Genomic DNA, 26,268 nt, shown 5'->3' with positions numbered 1-26,268 from the left:
CCAGGCTTCCGATGCTGCATTCCTCTTTTGCTTGTCTGCTCTGAGTAGAAACAGATTTCAAGACTGGCAAAGAGGATAAATGTGCTTCAGAGGGTGACCACAAAGGAGGGTCAGAATGACCTGTGTGGCCTACACAAAAGGGCATGTGCACATGGATGGCTTGGAAAAGAACTGGAAAGTATCTTGACATGCAGCGGCAAAGCACAGCTGCTCCTGGAGGCATGTCAGGAAGACGGGTGTGTGTGAGAGGGAGATGATTGATTGCACAGCAGGACTCTTACAAAATGTGCAACTGTGCAGTTCTTGCTGCCACCCGCCCTGCAAAGCGCAGTTCTCAAAGAGCACGCGTTAGTTCAAAAGTTCAAGTCATGCAACAATTCATGCAAAATGATCGGGGGACTAGAGCACCTTCCCTATGACTTAGGGCTACAGCTTCTGGGGTTCTTTAGTTTAGAAAAAAGGTGACTTGAGAGGTTCATAAAATTATCCATAAGGTGGAGAGAGTGAGTAGAAATTCTCCTCCCTCTCTCACAACACTAGAACCAGGGGTCTTCCCATGAAACTGATTGCCAGGGAATTTAGAACCAACAAAAGGAAGTACGTTTCCACACCGCGCAGGATACACCTATGGAATTCTCTGTCATGGGATGTGGTGATGGCCACCAGCTTGGATGGCTTTAAAAGGGGTTGAGACAAATGCATGAAGGACAGGACTATCAATGGTTACTCGTCTGAGAGCAGAAGAGAGGGCATGCCTTCGTCTCTTGCCTGTGGGCGTCCCAGAGGCATCTGGTGGGAAAGTGTTGGGAAACAAGATGCTGAACTAGATGGGCCTCCTTGGGCCTGATCCAGCAAGGCTCTTATGTTTATATTCACAGTTCTTATGCAAGAATTATATGATGTTAGAAAAGTGACTGATACTTAGAAAAGGAAAGTGAATAGCCCAGGTTCCTCTGATCAGGAATCCCCATTTCTACCCCTCCTGCCAAAGCCGCTTCCTGCATTCTCCACTGCTATTCCTCACAGAGTCTTCACCACTGAATGTGTGACATGCTTCTGCAAGAGTGTGGTCCCAGTTCCAAGCTCGGAGGATTTTCACCCACTCTCTGTAGGCTTCTAAACGTCATGGCCTGCGACTCTAGGCAAGGAGCATGCGCAGCTGTGTGAAGGCTAAACGCATGAATTACTCCCACATGCCATTGTGCAGTGCTGGATTTTCCTTTTAAAAAATTCCGGGCACATAGTCAAGTGTGCAAACAATGCCATGGACACATATTTTAGCTATGAGGTTACCCGCCACAAATAGGCCCCAGTCCCGGCATCATAATGGTTCCTAAATGGAACCCTCCACGTTCAGAAGCCCTGATGCTGGGAACCGGCAGCAAAAAGAGTTGTTGCCTTCATGTCCTGCTTTTAAGTTTCGTGAAGGCATTTTGTTGGCAGCCCTTGCAAACAGGATGCTGGATTAGATGGGACTCTTGTCTGCTCCAGAACGGCTGTGTTTCAATACACTGAGGCTGTGTTTCCTGACTTTAAGAGGAGCTGCATAATGGATCAAGTTCCTTGGGAAATGACACCAAAGTTTTTGGATCTTCCCAGTTGGATACTGTAGGAACATAGGAAGCTGCCATATACTGAGTCAGACCCTTGGTCCATCTAGCTCAGTATTGTCTTCACAGTCTGGCAGCAGCTTCTCCAAGGTTGCAGGCAGGAATCTCTCTCAGCTCTATCTTGGAGATGCTGCCAGGGAGGGAACGTGGAACCTTCTGCTCTTCCCAGAGCGGCTCCATCCCCTGAGGGGAATATCTTAACAGTGCTCACACTTCTAGTGTCCCTTTCATATGCAACCAGGGTGGACCCTGCTTAGCTATGAGGACAAGTCATGCTTGTAACCGCAAGACCAACTCTCCTCTCTAAAGGACCAACTATGTTCCTCTGTCAATTCCCAACTGGAGATAGGAACATAGGAAGCTGCCATATACTGAGTCAGACCCTTGGTCTATCTAGCTCAGTATTGTCTTCACAGTCTGGCAGTGGCTTCTCCAAGGTTGCAGGCAGGAATCTCGCTCAGCCCTCTCTTGGAGATGCTGCCAGGGAAGGAACTTGGAACCTTGATGCTCCTCCCCTAAGAGCGGCCCCATCCCCTGAGGGGAATATCTTAACAGTGCTCACACTTCTAGTCTCCCATTCAAATGCAACCAAGGCAGACCCTGCTTAGCTAAGGGGACGTCATGCTTGCTACCACAAGACCAACTCTTGTTGGCCATCAGGAGCATAGCTCTTGTAAGCTTGTCACTGGCAGATAGGGTTGCCAACTTCTGAACTGGCTTCTGCTCCTGTGCTTTAAAAAGTGGTTCCCTCCCCCCCGGCATTAGCAGTCATTAGCATTAGCAGAAATTTATGCTCCCTACCATGAAAAGCTTCAGCTGCTGCTTTTGCAGATCAAGGTACTGTGTCTGTGTGTGTGTGTGTCCCAGCAAAGCTGCTGCATGATTTATTTATATACTCTTCTTTCCTTCTGCTTTATTCTTGCAGTAAAGGCAAAGTGTGCCGTCAAGTTGATTTCGACTCCTGGCGCCCAGAGAGCCCTGTAGTTTTCTTTTGGTAGAATACAGGAGGGGTTGACCATTGCCTCCTCCCGCGCAGCATGAGAGGATGCCTTTCAGCACCTTCCTATATCGCTGCTGCCCGATATAGTACCAGTGCATCCCTTAAGATGACCTATCCTTGTGGTAATGAGCATGAATTGTCCCCTTTGCTAAGCAGGATTCACCCTGGTTTGCATTTGGATGGGTGACCACATGGGAGCGCTGCAAGATATTTCCCCTTAGGAGATGGGGCTGTAGCTCCGTGGTGGAGCGTCCGCTCTGCATGCAGAAGAACCTAGGCTCACGCCCTGGCAGCATCTCCAGGCATGTCTAAGAGAGATTCCTGCTGGAAACCTTGGAGAGCCGCTGCCAGTCGGTGCTGGCAGTACTCAGCTCGATGGACCAAGGGTCTGACTCAGTATATGGCAGCTTCCCGTGTTCCTATTCTTGTTTGTAGCTGTCCCTTCTCTCCTTCTTAGAGATGATGCACCCATAATGCAGCAGGTGCATAAGTGTGTGTGTGTGTACCAGCTCCAAAAGCGGGGAGCTCAGACTTGCTGCCTTCTGTACTGGGAAGGACATGTCCTTGCTGGGGCCTTACAGGGCATGTCAGCTTCAAAAGGGAGGTGGTTAAACCCCCGACTTCTGGAGCTGAATGAATGGATGGGTGGATCTTTATTTGGGTCACTGTGGGAGCTGACTCACAGGACGTCAGCCACAGCACAGTAGCCAGTATCCTGTGGCACACTGCTGGGGAAACCCTGTGCGAAACCACAGCATGGACTCAGAGAAGGCTAGAGTGGGAAAGGGCCTGGGAGGCCTTCTAGTCCATCCCCCAAACCAGCCACAGTAAGGGGGTGGGTGGGCCGAGGAGAGGAGTATCTGCTGGCTGGAGAAGCCTTGAGTAGCTACACCGGTCTCCCAAAAGGTGAAGAGAGCTGGCCTTGTGGTAGCAAGCGTGACTTGTCCCCCTAGGTAAGCAGGGTCCACCCTGGTTGCATATGAATGGGAAACTTGATCAGTGAGCACCGGAAGATATTCCCCTTAGGGCAGTGGTTCTCAACATGTGGGTCCCCAGATGTTGCTGAACTACAACTCCCAGCATCCCTAGCCCCATTGGCCTTTGGTTAGGGATGCTGGGAGTTGTAGTTCAGCAACATCTGGGGACCCACACGTTGAGAACCACTGCCTTAGGGGATGGAGCCACAGTTTGCTCCCTAGCTTCTCCAAGATAGGGCTGAGATTCCTGCCTGCAGCCTCGGAGAAGCCGCTGCCAGTCTGTGTAGACAACACTGAGCTAGACAGACCACTGGTCTGACTCAGTATATGGCAGCTTCCTATGTTAAAAGGAGAAACATGGCACGACAATGCCTTGATGAGACCAACGAGTGCCGTGATTTCCACTGTTCTTCAGGCGTGGGCCACTTTGGCAACAATGCAAGAGCCATTTCCCACTGTGCTGACTGCTGTACCGTCCTGTGCATTTCTCAGTGCTGGGAGGGCCCTTTAAGAGAGATGGAGCCTCTCTTAGGAGCCTTAGCAAGAAAGCCCTGGGGAGGGAAATACTTCCCAGCACTCCATGCACACCTTCCAGGATGACGTGGGGGCTCAAGCGGGCTCCGCTTCCCTCTCCACCCCCCAGGCACAGTATCTCCAGTGATGGTTGCTGGTGTCTATCTCACATTTCTTTTTAGATTGTGAGCCCTTTGGGGACAGCGAGCCATCTTATTTCTCTATGTAAACTGCTCTGGAAACTTTTGTTGAAAAGTGGTATATAAATATTTGTTGTTGTTAAAGAAGCCTCCAGCCCACCCCCGGCACTGAGCAAAATGCAGCACTGCATGATGGGGATGGTTGTTTCTGTATGATGCCAGCTTTGGTTGAATCATCACTTTTCGGTCTAACCTACCTCTCAGGGTTGTTGTGAGGATAAAAGGAGGCAGCTGCTATGTACAGAGCCCTGGGCTCTTTGAAAGGTTGTGATAAAATAAAGAAAAGTAAAGATGTTGTCCGTTAGGAGAGGTTTTAAAAACCCAAACAAACCTAGCTACTTCACAACGGGCCTGTTCACACAAGTGTTTGATTCTAGGTTTTAATGTGAGTTCCAGCATTAGAGTGATTGCGTGAACCCATACCGAGATGGGAATCTTGGGACATAACCCCCTTAGCATGGGTTCACACAATCACTTCAATATTGGTAACCCACATTAAACCGAGATTCAAGTGATTGTGTGAACAAGCCTAATTCCTTCTCAAGATTGCCTCACTGTTGCTTCTTTGTCAGAACACTTCCTCAGATAATAGGCCCATTCACACATTATGTTCAGCACTCATATAACGAGTGTACAGTGTACACAGGTACATATCTGTGCACAGGTACAGTCATTCACATGTTCTGCTATACAGTGTACAGACATATACTTCCTATCTGTACCATAAATTTGTAGGGCCTATATCCAGGTTCACTTCTAAAATGAACACAAGCACAGCCATTCACACAAACACATGTGAATGAATGCAAACAGACACCTGAACAGACACCTGTACACTTGTAGAGCATAATGTCTGAATGGGTTATAGTAGAGTGGCTATAAAGCGCATGATGCAATTGGCCGAATTCAGCAATTAAAGAAACGGGGAGAAGGAGTGCGGGAGACAGAATCTTCAAGCATACAAGCCTAGGAAGAGAAAGCACATGCATATGGGAAGGAACTCCGGGAGAGAATGAACTGGAATAAGAAAGGGATAGTGCAGGAGGCTGCAGCGATGAAATCAGTCGCTGTGTGTGCACTTCAGCTCCGGGAGACAAACCTGACTGCCCAGCCGGACTGCTGCCACCATCCAGCTGCGTGGTGTGTCCTGTGGTCCCTCTGGAGGGCACAGCTGTCCATCTGTTGCCTGTTGTCTGAGTCTCTGGCAATGGCTTGCTCGTCTTGGGCTGTGGATCTTGCGTGGCGGTTCTCCCGGGAAGTACTCTGCCTTCAGTGACTGTGCCGCGAGCAGCACATTCACCGCCCTCTGTGGTGGCGGCCGCAGCTGTTGTCATGACCGGTAGATTCGACGAGGGTGCTGCAGTCGTGAGCGGTACAGTGGTGGTGCTTCCAGGGGGTGGCTGCGAGGCTCTCTTGCTTCCATAGCGGGATGGGGAGACCATAATAACTGGATCTACACTAGACTTTGGAGTTGCTGGCTGTCTAGTTGGTGTGGAAGTCTCTGTTTCTATAACACGTAAGTACAGTTCTTAGGCATCTTTTGGGGACATGTCTGAGAGTACCTTATTTTGGTTACTGAATAGCAACTAAAACTTGCTACTGACTAGAAACTTGCTCCTCCAACAGCAGGATATAAGAGTGATAAATCAGGGGTTCTCAAACCTGGGCCCCCAGAAGTTGTTGGACTACAATTCCCATCATCCTCAGCCACATCTGGGGACCACCACACAAGAGAGCCCATGTGACAAATGGATAAATTACAGACACAGGGGAATGAAAAAGGCATCTAGCCTTATGTGTGGACATGCATTTTCTAAATGCAGAGCTGGAGTATAATGGCCCAGAAGATGGAAACCACTTCTCTGGCGGTATTGGAAACCCAGCCTTGAAATGCATAGACTAATAACAGGGCATGATGGCATGAGAGCTTGGAGTGCCCTACTGGGTGGTCAGCTGAATGCAAAGCAGCGATAAATTAGTCAAAGGTAGTGGAGACCCATCACCACAGCAGCCAGAGGGTGCACCGCTCAGGATGCATCATAGCAAGACAGCTCTCCCATCTCAGAAGCGACAATGACCAGGGGAGCTGGCAAAAACGAGAAACCTCAAAATGCGAGCACCGCAGGATACTGGAGGAGGAAACCGGACATCCTGTTTCCATATGCACCTGCCTGAGCCCTTAGATCAGGGTGGCAACCTGAGGCTCTCTAGTGGGAAGTGATGGGAGTTACACTCCCACAATAGGTGGAGAGCCTCAGGTTGATCGTCCCTGCTTTAGACCTGAGCACCTGAGGCCCTGTCCTCTGGCCCACCTTTGACTGAGATTGTTTTGGCCTGTCCCAGCAACAGAGCCTTCTCTGTGGTGGCACCATGATTTCTGAACTCTCTGTACAGGACCGCTCCAGAGGCTCCTTCTCTCCTCATCTTTAGGCAGCTGTTGGATCTATATATATAATTCTCCTGGGTGTGCCAGGGAAAAATGTGTCCCGGCAGCCCAGCTGATTGGCTGGGCTGTGGAGGCGCCTGATTGGCTGGTGTACCCAGGAGAGAGGACAGTTGGCCGGCAGCGCGGGCCCGGCCTGGCGGTGATGGGTGTTGGGAGGGGCAAGGAGGAGGACCGGCCGAGGGGCGAGGAAGTGGCAGTGGTGGCGGGCCCCGATACTGGGGCAGGGGGTGGGGGTGGGGGTAGAGGTGGCCGGCCCCAAAGAGGCCGGCCGGCCCCAAAGACTGGCGGCAGTGGCCGTGGCACTCGGCCCACTGGAGGTGGCGGCACTTGGCCCACTGGCAGCCGTGGCGGTGGCACTCAGCCCACTGGCGGCCGCACTCGGCCCTTGGCCCCGCCGGAGACGGGGGGGGGGGGGGAAGAGAGGTAGCCGGCCCCAAAGAGCACACAGATGCTCTGTGCGGGGTCAGCTAAGCTTGTACCTTTTTATTTCACAAGGCGTTTGTTAATTCTGTCTGTGGGGGGGTGTCCACAATTTTTTGGGGGTGATTCCTGGGGTTCAGGGGTGATTTTTAGAGGTTTGGGGTGATTTGGGGGTTCGGGGTGATTTTTGGAGTCCCCCTCACTCCTCTTGCTGTCCATTGGGGATTTAAAGAGATTCTGGGTGATTTTTTGTCATTTTTTCTTTTATTTTAAAGTCTTTTTGCTACCACTAACCCCTTGTTTACAATGCTTTTCAATTGCTCGTCAACCGCGAATTCGCCAGTCGCAAGGTTTTCCTGGAACAGAACCCTCATGGTTGGCGAGGAATGACTGGATAAAGTATATTTTACCTATATAAAATTAATAAACTTGCCTTGCTTCTGTTTTTTAAAGCTCTTATATTATTATAAATAAGTACAGTTTGACTTACTGGTATGCAAGTTGTTCTAGCATGAACAGAATGTTGGGTGATGAATGCATTTTGGATTTTATTTTGGATAGGCAATACGGATGCAGGCAAAAACAACAGCATTTCTTGTTTGAAATGTTTCAGACAGAGCAATCCTATGCCCCCTGTTTTATAGCTGTTTCCCTCACAAAGACAAAGTAATCATATAGATTCAGGGTTTATTCAGAAACAACTCCATTTTCTCCTTTTCGCCTGCACTGGCAACCCATTATTTAAGAGAATTTCTTCTTCACTAGGAGTCCCTTCTCCCACAGAGATCATCCCAAGAGCGCCATCAGCTCATCTGGTGGCTGCTCAGGGATGGGCTTTCTCCGTTGCCACACCGAGACTCGGGAATGTGCTCCCTGCTGAAATTTCATTTATTTATTATTCATTCATTCATTCATTCGATTTTTATAACGCCCTTCCTAATGGCTCAGGGCGGGTTACAATTAAAAACAGAAACCATTAAAACCAATAACAATTAAAAACAGAAATAATAGCATCCGCATCTCTGACAGTTTTTAAGAAGCCTTAAAAAGACACATTCATTCACCCAAGCGTTTAACTAGAACTGTGGTTTAAATAAATTGTTATGTTTTAATCTGTTTTATGTTGTGAACTGCCCGGAGATGCAAGTTTGGGGCCGTGTGCAAATAAATAAGTAAATAAAATAGGTGTTACTTGGAGTAGGGATGTGCTGACCAGCTGGATCTCAAGCTGATTCGCCATCAAAGGACTGGGCCCAGTTCGGCTCGAGGTCAAGCTGAACCCCGCCCCCCCCAGCTGGCTCGGGGCCAGTTAGGGGGTTCTAAAAATAATTTTTTTAAGCACTCACCACCCCCAGGGGGCAGTGCCATGGCCACAGGGGAGGGTCTCCGCCAGCTTCCTCCCGGTCTCAAAATGGCCCAGTCCGGGTGGTTTCTGGCCCATTCGGGGCCTCTTTCCGCTATCAGCGGCCATTTTGGAGGCCGCTGCGCATGTGCACTTGCCATTTGCATGACCTCGAACCGGGCAAACCGGTTTTGTGCACACCCCTAGCCTGGAGTAGCTTAATTCAGGGGTCCCCAACCTTAGGTCTCCAGATGGTGTTGGACTACAACTCCCACCATCTGTAGTCCATCTGAAGACCTAAGGTTGGGGATTCCTGGCATAGCTGATCCCTAAGGTTCTCCTATGGATGTAGCAGGACCACAGGATTGTGCTGTGCAAGCAACTAGCACTTGATATTTGGAACTTGTTTCTGCAGCATTTGGTCTTACGCCAGAGTGCTGGCGTAGTGGTTAAGAGACTGAGCTACCAATCAAGACTTCCTTGGCTGAAACCTCGACTGTGCCATGCATTCATCGGCTGCCCTTGGGTGGTAATTAATAATAAATAATAATAATAATAATAATTATTATTATTCAATTTCTATACCGCCCTTCCAAAAATGGCTCAGGGCGGTTTACACAGAGCAATAATAAATAATTAAGATGGATCCCTGTCCCCAAAGGGCTCACATTCTAAAAAGAAACTTAAGACACACACCAGCAACAGTCACTGGAGGTCCTGTGCTGGGGGTAAATAGGGCCAGTTTCTCTCCCCCTGCTAAATAAAGAGAATCACCACAGTAAAAGGTGCCTCTCTGCCCAGTTTGCAGGGGGTAAACCACTGCCTCACAGCCTCGGTTTCCCAGCAGCAATAGGGGGATCATAGGAACATAGGAAACTGCCATATACTGAGTCAGACCATTGGTCGATCTAGCACAGTATTGTCTTCACAGACTGGCAGCGGCTTCTCCAAGGTTGCAGGCAGGAATCTCTCTCAGCCCCGCTTACCTGATGTGCCTTGAAATCCCCCACCCCCGAGTTACAGTACTACCTGCATATACTTCATAACCTTGTGGGTTTCCAAATCCTTGTGTGTAGATCTTTGTAGATATATCATGTACAAACAACCACTTTGCATATAATTGTGCTTTGGCAACGTACTGTATGCTTTGGTAGTTTGTTGGTTCAATAAAAAAATCTTGTCCTATCTTGGAGAAGCCAGGGAGGGAACTTGAAACCTTCTACTCTTCCCAGAGTGGCTTCATCCTCTGAGGGGAATATCTTGAAGGGCTCACACATCAAGTCTCCCATCCAGATGCAACCAGGGCAGACCCTGCTTAGCTATGGGGAGATGTCATGCTTGCTACCACAAGACCAGCTCTCCTCACCACATAATACTTGATCATAATACTTGATTACCTTACAGGCCTGTTGTAAACGTGAAGGGCTTTGTACCCTCCAAAAGTGCTATATAAATGCTCAATATTTTTGCATTTGAATTATTTCAAAATAAATTTGTCACCCAGTTCTGGTAAGCAAAGCAAAGCAGCCTTCTACCTTTTCTGAAGTCTTCTGTTGTGTTCGGTGGGTCAGTCGTTGATGGATCTCCTTGTTGTGGGGAAAAAGAGAGAAAGGAACTGGTTGGTCACTGGGAACAAGTTACACCTGGGCTCCAAGGTCTGCATGATCTCCCTATTGAGCTCTGTTTTTCATAGAAAAAAACAATATGTTGAATTTATTTGTTTATTTGCATACACCACCCCAAACATCCATCTCTGGGCAGTTTACAGCAACATGAAGCAAATTAAAACCTTTAAACAATTTAAAACCACAAGTCTACTTAAAAAGCTTGGGTGAATAAATGTATCTTTCGAGACTTTTAAAAAGTTGTCAGAGATGGGAAGGCTCTTATCTCAGCAGTGAGTGTGTTCCAGAGTCTTGGGGTGGCACCAGAGAAGGCCCGTCCCTGTGTAGCCACCAGATGAACTGGTGGCAACTGCAGATGAACCTCTCTGGATGACCTCAATGGGCAATGGGGCTCATAGAGAGCCAGCGTGGTGTAGTGCTGGACTAGGACCGGGGAGACCTGAGTTCAAATCCCCATTCAGCCATGATACTAGCTGGGTGACTCTGGGCCAGTCACTTCTCTCTCAGCCTAACCTACTTCACAGGGCTGTTGTGAGGAGAAACCTAAGTATGAAGTACACTGCTCTGGGCTCTTTGGAGGAAGAGCGGGATATAAAATTAAATAAATAAATAAAAGTAAGAGAAAAGCTTGTTAAATCATGGCTTTTTATCTAGGCTTTTAATTGATTGTTTTTATTGCTGCTTCTATGTGTTTTTACCTGTCTATAGTTTTTATGCTTATATTTTATAGGTTTTAAATTTGGTTTGTTTTTATATTTTTAGCTTAATATTCTTGTTGTCATTTTATTGTATGTTTTTTTTAACTTTTGTAAACCGCCTTGAGATTGTTTTTAACGAAAGGCGGTATATAAATTCAACAGTAAATAAAATAAACAGTGAAGATGTTCTCTTAAATACCCTGGGCCTAAGCTGTTAGGGATTTATAGGTTATAGATAGCACCTTAAGTTTTTCATGCCTGTCTTTTAGTTTGTATTCTCCTTCGGAATGGAGGTGTGCATTCACATATCGGCCAAATTTACCCCGAAGTTCTGTGAGCTATCAGGGAGAACTTTACACACAATTTGGGTTTTTATCACACAAGTGTAACCCAATTTATATCTAGAGTAAGAAAAATCCACTTTGTGCGTCGTTTTTTTGGGATAATTTTGAACTCGCAGTAAAGTCTCAAAGAAAAGCCGCAGTAAAGCTTGCTGACTGAGAAAGCTCCTTGTATTTTTCCCAGAAATATTTTTGCTCAGAACTGTGTAGTTCTTTTATTATAGGAGTAATATGGTCTCTCCGAGATGACCCAGAGACGAACCTGGGTGTTTCATTCTGTATCAACTGCAGAAAAACCAGTTTCCGGACTACATACAAAAGCAGATGATGTTGACATGGAGAAAGAGATTTGGGTGTCATCAGCATACGGATAACACCCTACACCAAATCTCCTGAGGATCTATCCCAGCAGTTTCATGTAGATGTTAGAGCACTGGAGACAGTATGGAGTGCTGGGGGGATATTTTGCAAACCACCTCTATTTATTCATTCCTAAAATAAAAATATTTTAGGAATATTTACTAACAGAACTCAAGATGGCATACACAAGGTTGTGATGCATACTCATGACCCGAAACAGGGTGGCAGGAGCGTCCAGCCAGGGTATGAGAGCTGTGCGTGGTCCTGATCGGTAGCCATGTGTTTGCAAAGATCAGGAGGAGGAGACATTAACTGTGTGGGAGCCGAGAGCTGGGTAGGGCGTCTTTTCGCTCACGCTTGATAAGATGCTGGGGACAGAATCTGGGTTGGCCACACCTGTCCTCCCCAGCTCCTGTCTTCCACACCATCACTCTCCCCTCCTCTTACCTTGATCTTTGCAAACACACAGCTGACAACTGGGACAACTGTTTTCGCTTGTGAGAACAGCCCTATGGAGTTTTAACATGATCTCCCATCCAGGCACTGACCACACCTAACTCTGCTTAGCTTCAGTAAGGTTACAGTGTCAAATGCCTTCAGGCCATTCCCTGCAGCTCTAGGACAACAAGAGGAAAGTGCAATTTAAAAACTGGGCAGAGAGGCAGATTTCAGCCTGTAAAAAAAGATTACTGAGCAAGGGCAGGAAAAAAACACCTGTCAGGAGAATCATGCCTTTAGATTAATGTATGGAGCAGCCACATTTGGAATACTTGCTGACATCCTGACTTAATGAAGCATGCGCATAAAGTGCTGTTCATGCTCCAAAGGTACTCCGCAAGATCAGAAATGTGACGGTCAGTTTCTGATCTTGCAGAGCGCTTCTGGACTGTGAGCAGAATTCACAAGTCTTAACTCCAGGCCCATAGCCGGGGTGGGGGAGGCCCAGGTGTGATGTTTTGACATGTTTTAACTGTTAATTGTTTTATGGTGTATTATAGTCTCTGTTTTTAACTGTTAATTGATTTTAATTGTTTTATTTTAATGTAAACCGCCCTGAGCCATTTTTGGAAGGGCACTATAGAAATTGAATAAATAAATAGATAAATGAATAAATAACTAGCTTAACCTGCACAGAGCATCTGTGCGCTAGTACTGGATTGCTCCCCTCAGCCCCTCCCACAGCCCCCCCTACCTACCCACCCTCACCTGAGCTGCACACCTGCTCCTCCTCCTCCTCCATCCCATTGCTTCCATCCCCCTCACCCCTCTTGGTCCCTCCTCCATCCCATTATTACTTCTTGTTTACACAGTCAGACAGGTGTTATTGAGTGGTTTGTTTTATCCAGACATCGAGTCCTTCCCAAGGACCTGGGATGCCAGAACTTTATTGTCAATTGTTATAGATATCGCCGCAGAATATAGGCTGTTCCCAGTAAAGTTGCTTTTTGTAATTGGCTGATGGTGATTTCTGTGGCCCCTCTGGTGTTGAGGTGCTCTTCAAGGTCTTTTGGGACTGCACCCAGGGCGCCAATTACCATTGGGGTTATTTTGGTCTTCTTCTGCCACAGCCTTTCCATTTCAATTTGTAGATTTTTGTATTTGGTGATTTTTTTCTATTTCTTTTTCTTCTATTCTGCTATCCCCTGGTATTGCTATGTAGATTATTTTGACTTGTTTTTCTTTCTTCTCGACTACAGTTATATCTGGTGTATTGTGTGGCAGATGTTTGTCTGTTTGTAGTTGGAAGTCCATTATTATTATTACTATTACTATTACTATTATTATTATTATTATTAACATTTATAAACCGACCCATCCAGAGGCTCTGGGCGGTGTACAACAACTTTTTAAAAGGCATAAAAACACACAATTCAAAACACAGTGCTAAAAACAATATGAAAACAATTCAAAAAACCATTGAAACCATTTAAAACCAGTTAAAATACTTTTAAAAAACAACACTTTACAAGCCTTGGAAGGCCAGCTTCCCTCTCCCTCACCTCTCTTGGTTGCAGCTGCAGCGTTGCTGGAGCCTACTGGCCAAGATGCAGCCCCCTATCCCCAGAGACTTCCCCACCTGAGCCCCGCTCCTGCTCCTCCCCACAGGAGCCCTTCCTTGCTGCTGCCACCACCATGGCCGCCCTGCTCGTTCCCCTCAGGCTGCTGACAGGCTCGGGCCCGTCCCTCGCCCTTCCTTCTGTCTCTCTTCCCCCCTCCCTCCATGTTCCCCCCCTCTCCCCCTCCCTGAGTTAACAGATCTTGTTCATCTTGTTTCCTCATCTAATTCACACAACGGCAGCCTCCTCCTCCTGAAGGGGCTCTTTCCTCCCTCACGACCCCTCTCTTCGCAGATCCCTGCCCACTATCTTTTTATTATTCTTCTCCTCTGCAATCAAGAACATCTTCCAACCAGTAACAGTTGCATTCCAACTGACCTTAACCATCACAGGCTCCTCCTCCTTATCTGCATATGGAATCATCACCGCCCATTCACCACGGTGCCACAGGCTCCTCCTCCCCATCTGCATATGGAACCCCCACTCTCCAATCACCATGGTGCATCTGCTCTCACAGGCTCCTCCTCCCTATCTGCATATGGAATCCCCACTGCCCAATCAGTTGCTTCTGCTTGCAAACTCTCGCAAGAGCTGCCACGCACGAGATTAGTAATGGATATGCCTCTGAGAATTAAATATATAGATAAGTGTGGAGTTAACATTTGTTTTGGCTGTGCTAGAGAGTTTGGAATCTAGAGAACTGTCAATCATTCTGTTAGAGAGAGTAAGCGGACAGTTGGAACTGCAGGAAAACAGATAGGGTTTGGGGTCAGGGGAGAGAGAGACTCGGGGGAAGCATCTCTCTTAGGACTCAAAGCAAAGACAGCTTTCTGTACAAACTGGGTTAATAAAAAAGGGCCTGAAGTTGCCTTGTTTGGCATAACGTATGAATCAGCATCTGTTAAATGGAAATCTAAGTATCAGTTGTAGTACAGGACATATATACTACATCAGTAAAGAAGAAATTGTGAAGAAATAAGTTCTTGTGAAGAACTAATAAAATGTGTGTGGTCTGTGGAGGATTGTACTTGTGTAGAGATAAAAGATATGTTGTAGCAAGCTAACAGGAACACCCTACAGTTTGTAGAGTAACCCCTGCTAACTGGGCAAAGAGGCACCTTTTTATTAACATGCCTCTGAGAGTCCACCTTTGCACAATTTGTTTTTGCTGCCACAACCTCTGGTGGTGGTCACAGGTGAAATGACTTTAAAAGGGGATTGTTTAAATCTATGGCAGAGGAGGAGGAGAGTCCTATCATCTGCTAGTAACTAAACACATATAACAGCTCCTTCAACCTTTCCTCTTAGGGCTTGTGTTCTAGACCCCTGATCATCTTTGCTGCCACCCTGTGAACCCATTCCATTTTATCTACATCCTCCTTAAAGTGCGGTGCCCAGAATTGGACACAGTATTTCAGATGTTATTGGACTAGCATGGAATAAGGGGGAACTATCACTTCTCAGAAACTATGATTCTATCCATGCAGCCTACAATTGCATTAGCCTTTTTTTGCAGCTGCATCATACTGCTGCCTCATGTTCAGCTTTTGTTCAACTGCAATCTCAAGATCCTTTTCACATGTGCTACCACCATGCCAGGTATTCCCCATCTTTCCCCACCTATGGATCTTTTTTGTCTGGCATTGGTATTTTAATTTTAATTTGTTAGTTTTAGTCCGGCTTTCCATTCTATCAAGATGATTTTGAATTTTATTCCTGTCTTCTGAGGGGTTAGCTGTCCCTCTCAGTTTTGTGTAATGTAAAAATCTCATGAGGATTCCCTCCATCCCTTCATTTTAGGGCTGGTTCGGACAATACTTTGTCTGTCGGCACCACCATGTGGAATAAGGGTGTGTGTGTGTGTCATAAGCGCACATGTCCTTCTTCCCTTCCTCATATGCCAGGGTGCCTTTCCCTAGCTCATAGCAAGGGCAGTTCACCTGAACCACTCCTCTACACACAGCCCAAATATCAGTAGGGAATTAGGAAAAGGCACCGAGCATGGTGGGGGTAGAATGTGCACGCACACATTATCCTATGTGATCAGGACAGTAGGCAAAGTATCGTCCTAACTGACCCTTTGTCACTGATAACAATGTTGGAAGTGTCCTAGACCCAGAAGAGAACCTGCAGCACCTCACTCAAAACCCTCCTCCAGTCTGAGGAAGAGCCTTTGGTGAGCAATCAGAGTATAGATCCACTTGATGGATTTATCATCTAGCCCACATTTAGCCAGTTTGCTAATGATAAATATCATACGAAACCTTGTCAAATGCTTTGCTGAACTAAGATAAATTATGTTCACAGCATCCCCCCAAACCACTAAACAAGTAATCTGATCATAAATGAGATTAATTAGTCTCCAGAATTTATTCTTGACTAGATAAAGAAGATATAGTCCTGATGGGCGTTACCCATCAGGGCTCTTCTTACGAACATTCAAGGCTGGTTCACATGATCATTTCGGTGTCCAGGAAATGTCAGGGCACATGCTCCAGTGTGGAGTGTGTTGTGTAAACTCGGACTTTTTCATCAATCCAGATTCATGACACAAATACCTGGCATTTAACCTGAGACTGACAAACTGAGTTCAAATATGAGATTAATGATCTTGGAGAAAATGTTGGGGTTTTGCAGTGTGAATTCAGATTCAACAAAAAAAAGTTTGAGATCACATGACACACTCCACAGGACCATGCACACCAGAAACGATTGTGTGAAGGAGCCCTAACTTTGCTCTTTAACATTTTGATATAGAGCTACGCCATAATGAATTGGGCAGCAGATACTTACTAATACAGGTTAGATTTGGCAGGGACCACTCAAACATGCTTTTATTTTGCCTGCACACGATAAGGTTGGATGTGCCAGCTTTCCTCTTGTAGCCTTTTGCACATGAGTATCGGATTCTGGTGCCATTGTACCACGGCCCGTTGGCTTCCATCTGTGCATTTTTAATCTCCTCTGGTCTGCCGCACATACCTAATGTGAAATAAAGGGACCATTTAGCTCACACTGACCTCAGATACTTCCTGTCTTTGACGTCTTTTGCGACAGAATACCACACCAAAGTTGAAATCTTCAACTGCTGTCCACTGTTCAGAGTTGAGATCTTCAGCTATTGTCCACTGGTTTTTCTGGCAAAAGGATGATGCTTTTTTCTTTTTCGGCAATTTTACATATTCAGAGTTTTAGCTTGAGATCTCACTTATTGAAATAATGCATTGTTGATTCAGACAATATCGTGTCCAAGTCAGATAGTTGCTGTGGCGATCCTGACCTGCAAGGCTACCTAACCAGTAGCTCAGTGGTTCCCCACCCCAGGGGGCTCTAGATGTTTCTGAAATACAACTCCCATAATCCCCAGCTACAATACCTGGGCTGACAGGAATTGTAGTTCAGAAACAACTGGAGCCCCCCAGGGTGGGAACTACTGTTGTAGCTGAACATCACCTGCTTCCACAGGGACACTGCTTTCGCAACCAAGCTGCTAGTAGCACAGTTATGGACCCATGCTGTCCTGTCTGCCTGTGAGACAAGCCAACTCAGCAAAGTTGTCTGCTCCATGTGGGATTGGCAGACACTCTACTTTGCTCACTTACTCCTCCCCCTAGTTGCCTCAGTGTTTGACACCAGGCTGTGGAACACTCTCAAATGACATCTGCATGGCCCATCACTCCCAGTCTTTTGGAGAAGATTGAAGTCTGCCCTTTGTATTCTGGCCTCTGGCCAAGGTACAGCCCTCTGATTCACTTCTAGTTTGTTCTAGCTGTGTGTGCTTGATTTTGAGTATGCTTTCAAAGAAACTTTTATGGTTGTTTTTAATTTGTTGTTCGCTTCCCTGAGATCTCAGGACAAAGGGTGGTATATATAACTCTAGATAATAAATTAATAATAAATATATGCAGTAGCAAGAAAGAAAAAGCATTAATGCTTTTGAACTTGGGTGCTGGAGAAGGCTTTTGAGGATACCATGGACAGCCAGGGAAACAAACAAACCAATGGATCATAGAGCAAATTAATCCAGAATCTTCACTAGAGGCACAAATGACCAGGCTCAAACTATCATACTTCAGACACATTATGCGAAGATCCAGCTCCCTTGAGAAGTCCATAATGCTGGGGGGAAAGTTGAAGGAAAGAGAAGAAGAGGACGACCAGAAGCATGGTGGATGGACTCGATGACAACAGCAATGAATGCACCACTGAGAGATCTTAAAGGCCAAGTGGAAGACAGATCATCCTGGAGAGAATCTATCTAGGTGGTCGCTAAGAGATGACACCAACTAGATGGCACTTAATCAATCAATCAATTAATCAATCAGCTAACAAGTAAAATATAAAAACAAAACACTTTTAGACATGTACTTGTCCCCCACCATAAAAGAAACTATTGCAGTAATTTCCGCTGTAGTGCAAGAAGGAAATGAAAAGACAAGCACATTCCTTTTTGAAAGAATGCCACACATGCTGAACAAGGAATGGAGGCTGTGTGATGGGAAACAGATAGCAAGTCAAGCAAGGGCTTCATCACTTGAGCCAGCAACCTTGAGTACTACTCAGCCCAGCACATTGTTAGTACTTTGTTAGCCCACTGAAATTTCACCAAAGGTCAGAAAAATCACGAGCAAGGTATCTAACATCCTTAAATAAGCAAGCAACAGTTCTAGTTAAATGGTACTTTATGTCCAGAGTAAATAAATGGTTCCAGAACATCATACAGGATCTGTCACGGCTTCTTACCTGCACCAGGAGTTATACTGTCTATGTGAAGATTGATAATAAATGCATAAAGCCAGCCCGTATGCAAAGAGGGTTCCATGCCAACTGACCTCTTGTGTTTCAATTGCTGGATACATGACTCTGTTTTACTGGAAATGTGTTGCTTTATACAAGGGATAAACTGTATTTATACTGTTTGGGCTGACCAGCTAATTTTAGACTAGAGCTCATAGTGGCCAACAGTCACAGCGGACTATGAGAAACGTAGGCCAACAGTTGCAGGAGGGCTGAAGCGGTGCAGTTCTGAATTATATCATATTGCATTTATTGTTCACTCCACATTTTTTGTAAGCTGACTTCCCCCTAAATATTGGACTCCACTCTTCCTGTCTAAAAGATAGTGGGGTTGGGTAAATAAACATAGTGCGGGAAAATTAGAATACTATTAGAGAACATTTTAGGATATGCTATTCTACTGATTACCTTTTTCTTTTCTTTTTTTGTTGACACATCCTAAAAAATGATGTGAGAAAGGGCCAATGCAGACAATACTGTATCTTACTAGATACAGATTAGAAAGAGGATGTGCCAAGAGCAGGCCTATTGAGACATCTTCTGCAGATGTCCTGATGCCCTCATGGCAGGACCCTTTATTGCAAAGCAGCCATTTGGATGAACAGCCCACCCCCCACACGAAGAAGAGACGTGCTGCCAGGAGGACACTGGGACATCTGGGGAAGATATCCTCACAGGCACTCTCCTGGCACATTGCCTTTCCAATCGTGCGGGCCGGTATGATATCCTATGAACCAGCCCATTGTTAACAGCTGCAAGAATCCTATACAGAAAACACTGCTACCTGTGAGTGGTTGGTTTGTTTTTGAAAAAACCCACAAGATCTTGCACTTATGAGCAAACTGACAAGCTATGTGAAGGTAAGGGGGGGGGAAGGACAGCTTCCCACTGTAAGAAAACAGGATTTAACCAAATAAGGAGTAATCACCAGATGAACAATGAATCATTTGCATGCGTACTAGATACTTAGACCACCATTTTATTGCCACGTATACTGTGTCTAGGGTGTCAGCATCATTCAGCTTGTCTGTATAAATGTAAGATGCACCTGTAACCAAACTGTAATCGGTTTGAGAGCATGAGCCTATTGATTACCTATTGCTGACTGCAGTAGCAATAAACCTCAATTAATAATTCCCAATCCTTGTGTCTGACTGATTGGTTAAGTGGACCCAGGAACAAGCCCCATTCACATCATAAGGATGTTCAGAACGTTTCGACGGTGAGATGTTTCAACTCGAAACAGAGCACCCTTTAAATAAAGGGCCTGTTTTGAGCTCAGAGAAGAACAACCCCATTTCGAGCAAAACATTTTGATGTTTCGAGTGTCATTTTGGCAGCAAGAGAGAGAGCCCTTGGGGGGGGGAGAGAGAGAGAGACCCCCGAGCCCTTGGTGTGCCTGCCTCTCTTGAAGAAGAGGATTCATCAAGAGCAGAGGAGGAACAATCAAGGAAGGTTTGATTTTCTGGTTTTCTTTTCTCAGCACAGAGTATAATATGCTCTGCAATTGCTGCTATAACTATGTGGTTTTGCTGGATCTCAGGCTGACAAACAGGGGGTGGGTTAAGCCTTTATTTTTACACATATATCCGGCTTTTCCTCCGAGGACCTCAGAGCGGTGTACATGGTTACTTTTATCCTCACAACAACCCTGTGAGGTAGGTTAGGCTGAGAGATGTGTGACTGGCCCAGAGTCACCCAGTGAGTTTCATGGTTGAAAGGGGATTCGAACTCAGGTCTTCCCGGTCCTAATCCAATACTCCAACCACTACACTATGCTGGCTTTTTGCCTTTTGCCGCCCATAGGCAAAAAGGCTTTTGCTACCCTTTTACCTTAAAAAAAATTGCCGCTGTATGGCAGCGGCTGCAAGTTTCCCCTTTTGCCCCCTAAAGAACGCCACTGTCAGCAGCAGGATGGGGTGCAGTGGTGGCTACAGGGAGGGAGGGTAGGTGTGGGGCGAGGAGGGGAGAGTTCCTCATTTTACCTTTGAAAATGCCACTGCAGTGGGATTCAGGGGGCGGCTGAGCTCCTTCCAGCTCCCCACCCTCCCAAGTCACTGCATGGACCTCTCTGCTGGGCAGCCAGTTTTCGGCCTTCCTCCATGTGCCCATTTCTTTTGTGGGTTGGGTGGTAGCACCCAACACACCCTACCACCCAAACCCACTTTGGTGTCCCTAGGAGCCACCCATGGGGAACAATGGGATGCTTCAAGTTTCCCCATGGTTTCCTATGGCTGAAACACTCGAAATATTTTGGGTTTGTTCCGTCGAAACAACTGGTTGGACCAGTTGTTTCAATGAAATGTTTTAGCAATTGGTTTTTCGTTTCGAGCTCGAAACAGACACATTTCCTGCACATCCCTACTCTGTCCTGCTGCAGAGGGAAACCATGCCTTAGTCTGACCTGAAGAACTGCATGTTAATGCTGATGGAAGAAAACAGGAAATGAAAACAGGAAATGCACGAGGGCCACATGGAGATGCTGAGGGACGAGCACCCAGAAGTGATAAGCACAGCAACCACCCTCCAGCTCTCTTAGGAAATGCATCATGCAAAAATGATATGAACAAGCTTGACAAGCAAATGAACTGCCAAAGAACAGCCATGCTGCGTCTCTCTGCCTCAAGTCCTGCACATGTGGGCCAAAAAGAACATTCAGTGGTTACACCCATCCCTCTGTATGCGGCCCGATAATCCAGGAAAGAACCAGAAATATTCAAAGTTGCATATGTGGATGCAAATCACTGTCCACCATTGCCCAGAGAGGGAGCTCTCACTGGGGACTGGAACATCCTTCCTATGAAGAAAGTCTAACACATTTCAGGCTTTTTAGTTTGGGGAGCAGGGAACCAAGATTTGGGACCAGTTTGACTTTTTCTCCCTCTCTCAAAACTAGCACGCTGACCCCAATGTTGGGGAGGAGAACTGGTCTTGTGGTAAAAAGGTAAAGTGGTGCCGTCGAATCCGTGTCGACTCCTGGCGACCACAGAGCCATGTGGCTTCAGTAGCAAGCGTGAATTGTCCCCTTTGCTAGGCAGGGTCTGCTCTGGTTTGCCTTTGGATGAGTGACTACATGTGAATGCTATATTTCCTTTAGGGAATATGTTCGCCTTAGGGGATGGGGCCGTCGCTCAGTGGTAGAGCATCTGCTTGCAAGCAGCACGTCCCAGGTTTATTCCCTGGCAGCATCTCCAGGTAGGACTGGTAGAAACTCCTGCTTAAAACTCCTGCTTGGGAGGAGAGCTGGTCTTGTGGTAGCAAGCATGACTTGTCCCCATAGCTAAGCAGGGTCTGCCCTGGTTGCATATGAATGGGAGACTTGATGTGTGAGCACTGCAAGATATTCCCCTTAAGGGGATGGAGCCACTCTGGGAAGAGCAGAAGGTTTCAAGTTCCCTCTCTGGCTTCTCCAAGATAGGGCTGAGAGAGATTCCTGCCTGCAGCCTTGGAGAAGCCGCTGCTAGTCTGTGAAGACAATACTGAGCTAGATAGACCTATGGTCTGACTCAGTATATGGCAGTTTCCTATGTTCCCTAAACCCTGAAGAGCTGCTTCAAGAGCTACAAGATCAGTGTAGACAGCACTGAGCTAGATGGACCAATGATTTGACTCAGTAGGAGATAATTAGTTTCTGGCATAGAGACGACCTTTGGCCATTGTGGCTGGGGATGATGGGAGTTGTAGTCCAATAATATCTGGGGCCCCATGTTTGAGAAACCCTGCATTAGGGTTGCATCAACGTTGCATCAACCTTCTAGTGACTGTTGCTGGTGTCTATCTGATGTTTCTTTTTAGATTGTGAGCCCTTTGGGGACAGGGAGCCATCTTATTTATTTATTGTTTCTTTGTGTAAACTGCCCTAAGCCATTTTTGGATGAGCGGTATAGAAATCAAATCAAATCAAATCAAATCAAATCAAATAAATAAATAAATAAATAAATAAAAAACATCTGACAGACAATATACCAGATAGAACTGAAGTCGAGAACAAAGAAAAACAAGTCAAAATAATCGACATAGCAATACCAGGTGACAGCACAATAGAAGAAAAAGAAACAGAAAAAATAACAAAATACAAAGATCTACAAATTGAAATTGAAAGGCTGTGGCAGAAGAAGACCAAAATAATCCCAGTGGTAATTGGCACCCTAGGTGCAATTCCAAAACATCTTGAAGAGCACCTCAACACCATAGGGGCCACAGAAATCACCATCAGCCAAAGACAAAAAACAACTTTACTAGGAACAGCCTACATGTGCTGGTCAACGACTGTAATAAAGATTACAAAGAACAGCCTACATTTTGCGGCGATACCTATAACAACAATATTGATAACAAAATTCTGGCATCTCAGGTCCTTGGGAAGGACTTGATGTCTGGATAAAATAAACCAGTCAATAACACATGTTTGACTGTGCAAACAAGAAATAATAATAATAATAATAATTAGACAAATCCATGGGAAGGGATACATCTATCAACAGCTATCTGCTAGGATGGCTATATAGAACTACCCTCGTTCAGAGGCAGAATGCCAGCGACTATTATGGGCTGGGGTCATGCAATGGCAGGGGAGCCCTCTTGCCACCATAGCCTGCTGCTGGTGGGCTTCATGGAAACAACTGGCTGTCTACTGTGGAAATAATGGATTAAATGGACCTTTGATCTGATCCAGTAAAGCGCTTCTAAATGTGAATTTTCAAATGCTCCCCCACCTAATTCCCCCCCCCCATGTTTTCTAATGCAATCCCACCATGTCTACAAAAGGCTCTGTAATTGTGCACTTCAGCACTCAGGATATCCACTGTGGAGACATCACTTGGATAAGCTTCAGGGGTGGTGTCATTTGGGGCACATTTTCAAATGGCCCAACCCAAAAGCCAATTATGAATGCATTGGCTTCCCTCCTCAGTTTAATTATGATTATGAATTACGATTATGATGATTATTTAATTATGATTATTTAATTATGATTAATTGGCTTCCCTCCTCAATTTAATTATAATTATGAATGCATTGGCTTCCCGCCTCAATTTTATTTGCATAGTACTGTTCTTCACTGTAAGGTCTGTGGGCCAGTGGTGGCCCCCTGGCTAACTGTTTATTGGGCCTGTGCGTGTTCCATAGCTGCACACTCGGCACAGTTCTCATCCATGTGGAGGCAACCCTTCCCACCGTGCAGTGCTGTGCTGTATCCAGCATTGGGGGGCTCCTTTAACGGAGTCCTCTTGAGCCCTGCACCATTTTGGAAAGCGTGCATGGAGAGTTGGGTTGGGAAGTGTTGCCCTTCCCAGCGCTTTCTCTGCAGAGCTCTTAAGAGAGGGCTCCGTCTCTCTTAAGGGCCCTCCCAGCACTGAGAAAAGGGCAGTCACTGTGCGGAGGTCAGCACAGTGGGAAATGGCTCTCATGTCGAAGGTTTTTTGCCAAAGTAGCCCCTGCTGGAAAAACAATGAAGATCGCTGGCTCAGGATATCACTTGAGGCATTTCCGCTACCATAATAGAAAAGCCACTTTTGCGTGTGCTCCAATTCAAAGAAGAATGAAAGTTGTGGAAAAGGTAAGGTAGAACTTGGAAATATTGAGATTGATATGCATGCCTTATGGAAGAATTCCTAGAACAGTCACCAGTACTGCCAGGGCCCTCCACTCATCATCTCAGGCCCTGCTCATGGCCCCACCACTCAAAGAGATCCGGATGGCAGGGACTAGAGACAGGGCCTTTTCAGTTGTGGCCCCTCAGCATTGGAAATCCCTCCCTGAAGAGTTTCGCCATGCTCCCTCCCTCAGTGTTTTTAAAAAACAACTGAAAAGACATATTTTTAAGAAGCTTTTTAATGTTTCATCTGCTGCTCATTTCTGGTAGGTTCTTTAGGGGTTTTTTTAGTTCTCAGTTTTCAGCATTTTAAATAACTTTTAATATGAAACTTATTTTTTTAAAAATTGTAATCTTAAATAGTGATTTTAGCCTGGTCTTCTAACTTGTTTAACTTAATTTGTTTAATGTTATTAGTCTTATTTTACACTGTATCTATTTTATTAAAGTTGTGAGCTGCTCTGAGACGTAGTATACTGGAGGGATGGAGCATAAATATTTTAAATAAATAAATAGATACATAAAATTTACTCATCACATGAGATTAAGAACTCCTGTTAGAGTTGACACTGTAACAGGATTGGCTAATTGCTGCTGGTTTTTCTGAGTCATGATGTTGAGTTGTATTTCCGAGGACATTTCAGCCACGAGTGTATAACACTGAAACTGATGTGTCACACTGAAACCTCTGCTGGTTTTAACATCTGTTTTTTGTGGTTTTATTTATGCATTAAAGAGGTCTTTGAAAAATAGTCTGTGGATTTTGGAGGATGCATATCTCATTGCCGTTATACCGTCATTTCTTATTTAGAAATTACATCCCCATCCCCTGGGGAGACATTTCCAACATCTGCAAAGAGAGATTTCAGTTTCCTCACAGTTTAGTCCATAATTTCTGCTTGGCATGAACTAGCCCATCACAACTGCCAATGGCTTCTAGACACACCATTAGTATAGAAAGGAACCAAATCTTTAAATGCATGATAAAAGCAATTGTTGGAGGAAAAGAAGACAACCAAAATGAGGTCATTGCTCAGTTTCATAAAATAACGGATGGTGCAGAAGGCATGGATAGATCCCCCGTTTCCCACACCCTTCTCTCATGCTAGAACCCACAAAGTTGATCCGTGGGAGGTTCAAGACAAACAAAAGGAAATCCACACACTGCATAATTAGTTTATGGAATTCACTGTCACAGAATTTGCTGAAAGCATCTAGGACAGGAGTTCTCAACCTTGGGTCCCTAGCAGTGTTCCCTCTAACAGGGATTCCCAGATGTTGCTGACTACAACTCCCATAATCCCCAGCCAGAGGCCATTGCACCTGGGGATGCTGGGAGTTGTAGTGAACATCATCTGGAAATCCCTGTCAGAGGCAACACTGGTTCCTAGGTGTTGTTGGACTACAACTTCCATCACCCTCAGCCATATTTGGCCATTGTGGCTGGGGATGATGGGAGCGGTTGTCCAACCACATCTGGGCACCCAAGGTTAAGAACCTGTGATCTAGGAAGCAAAGTCTATCAACAGTTATTAGCTGTGATACCTAAATGGAACCTCCATGTACAGAGGCTGTATACCTGTGCATGCTAGTTGCTGGGACTCCCACCTTCATGCCATGCTTTTGAGCTTCTAGAGACATCTGGCAGGGCATGAAGGATCCAGCTGTGTTTCCCCATCCATGAGAAACATAGGGCTGGGAATATCTAGGGCCACCCCTATTTATATCCCACTCTTCCTCCAAGCAGCTCAGGGCAATGGCATTTTGTCCTCACAACAACTTTGAGAGGTAGAATGCGAGAGCGAGAGAGAGAGAGGGGGGGAGGGAGGGAGGGAGAGAACAACTATCAATGAGTTTCACGGTTCAGCGGGGATGTGAATGCAAGTCTGACCCTCTTAACCACTACACCACACTGCCTCTTAAAACAAGGGCCTTCTGTATAGCTTCTCTGCTGTTTTTCCATCCAGGCCAGTGCTCAGGGCAGACTTGCTTGGCTTCAGCAACAGAAGTGCCTCATGGGTCTTGAGACCAGTTGCCCGAAGAGATCATATCACACCCATTTTAAAAGAATGCCACTGGCTGCCAATAAGTTTCCGGGTGAAATACAAAGTGCTGGTTATTACCTACAAAGCCCTAAACTGCTGGGGTCTGAGGTGTTTAAGAGAGCGCCTTCCTCTTCATCACCCACCCCCACCCTGTATTAAGATGATCTGAGGAGGTCCGGTTGCAGTTGCCACTGGCTCATTTGAGGGAGACTTGGAAACCGGGCCTTTTCTAAGGTTGCCCTGG

General features: G+C 46.0%; 1 protein-coding gene across 8 annotated transcripts in view; it reads right to left on the bottom strand.

The window, feature by feature from the left end:
• The window catches only part of IL15RA (interleukin 15 receptor subunit alpha), a 73,706-nt gene that overhangs the window by 21,773 nt on the left and 25,665 nt on the right, over positions 1–26,268 (bottom strand). For 7 of the 8 annotated variants that reach the window (XM_053257978.1, XM_053257977.1, XM_053257980.1 and 4 more), the window contains 3 exons: positions 16,383–16,571; positions 10,044–10,094; positions 5,400–5,807 (listed from right to left, as the gene is read on the bottom strand). In XM_053257978.1, coding sequence (XP_053113953.1) covers positions 5,400–5,807; positions 10,044–10,094; positions 16,383–16,569 — 646 coding nt within the window. In that variant the 5' untranslated portion in view covers positions 16,570–16,571. The remainder of the gene's footprint in view (positions 1–5,399; positions 5,808–10,043; positions 10,095–16,382; positions 16,572–26,268) is intronic. The other variant, XM_053257982.1, reaches the window with a different exon arrangement.

The sequence above is a fragment of the Hemicordylus capensis genome, chromosome 5, assembly GCF_027244095.1.
Source record: "Hemicordylus capensis ecotype Gifberg chromosome 5, rHemCap1.1.pri, whole genome shotgun sequence".
Lineage (NCBI taxonomy): Eukaryota > Metazoa > Chordata > Lepidosauria > Squamata > Cordylidae > Hemicordylus > Hemicordylus capensis.
This window is presented reverse-complemented; position numbering and strand designations above follow the sequence as displayed.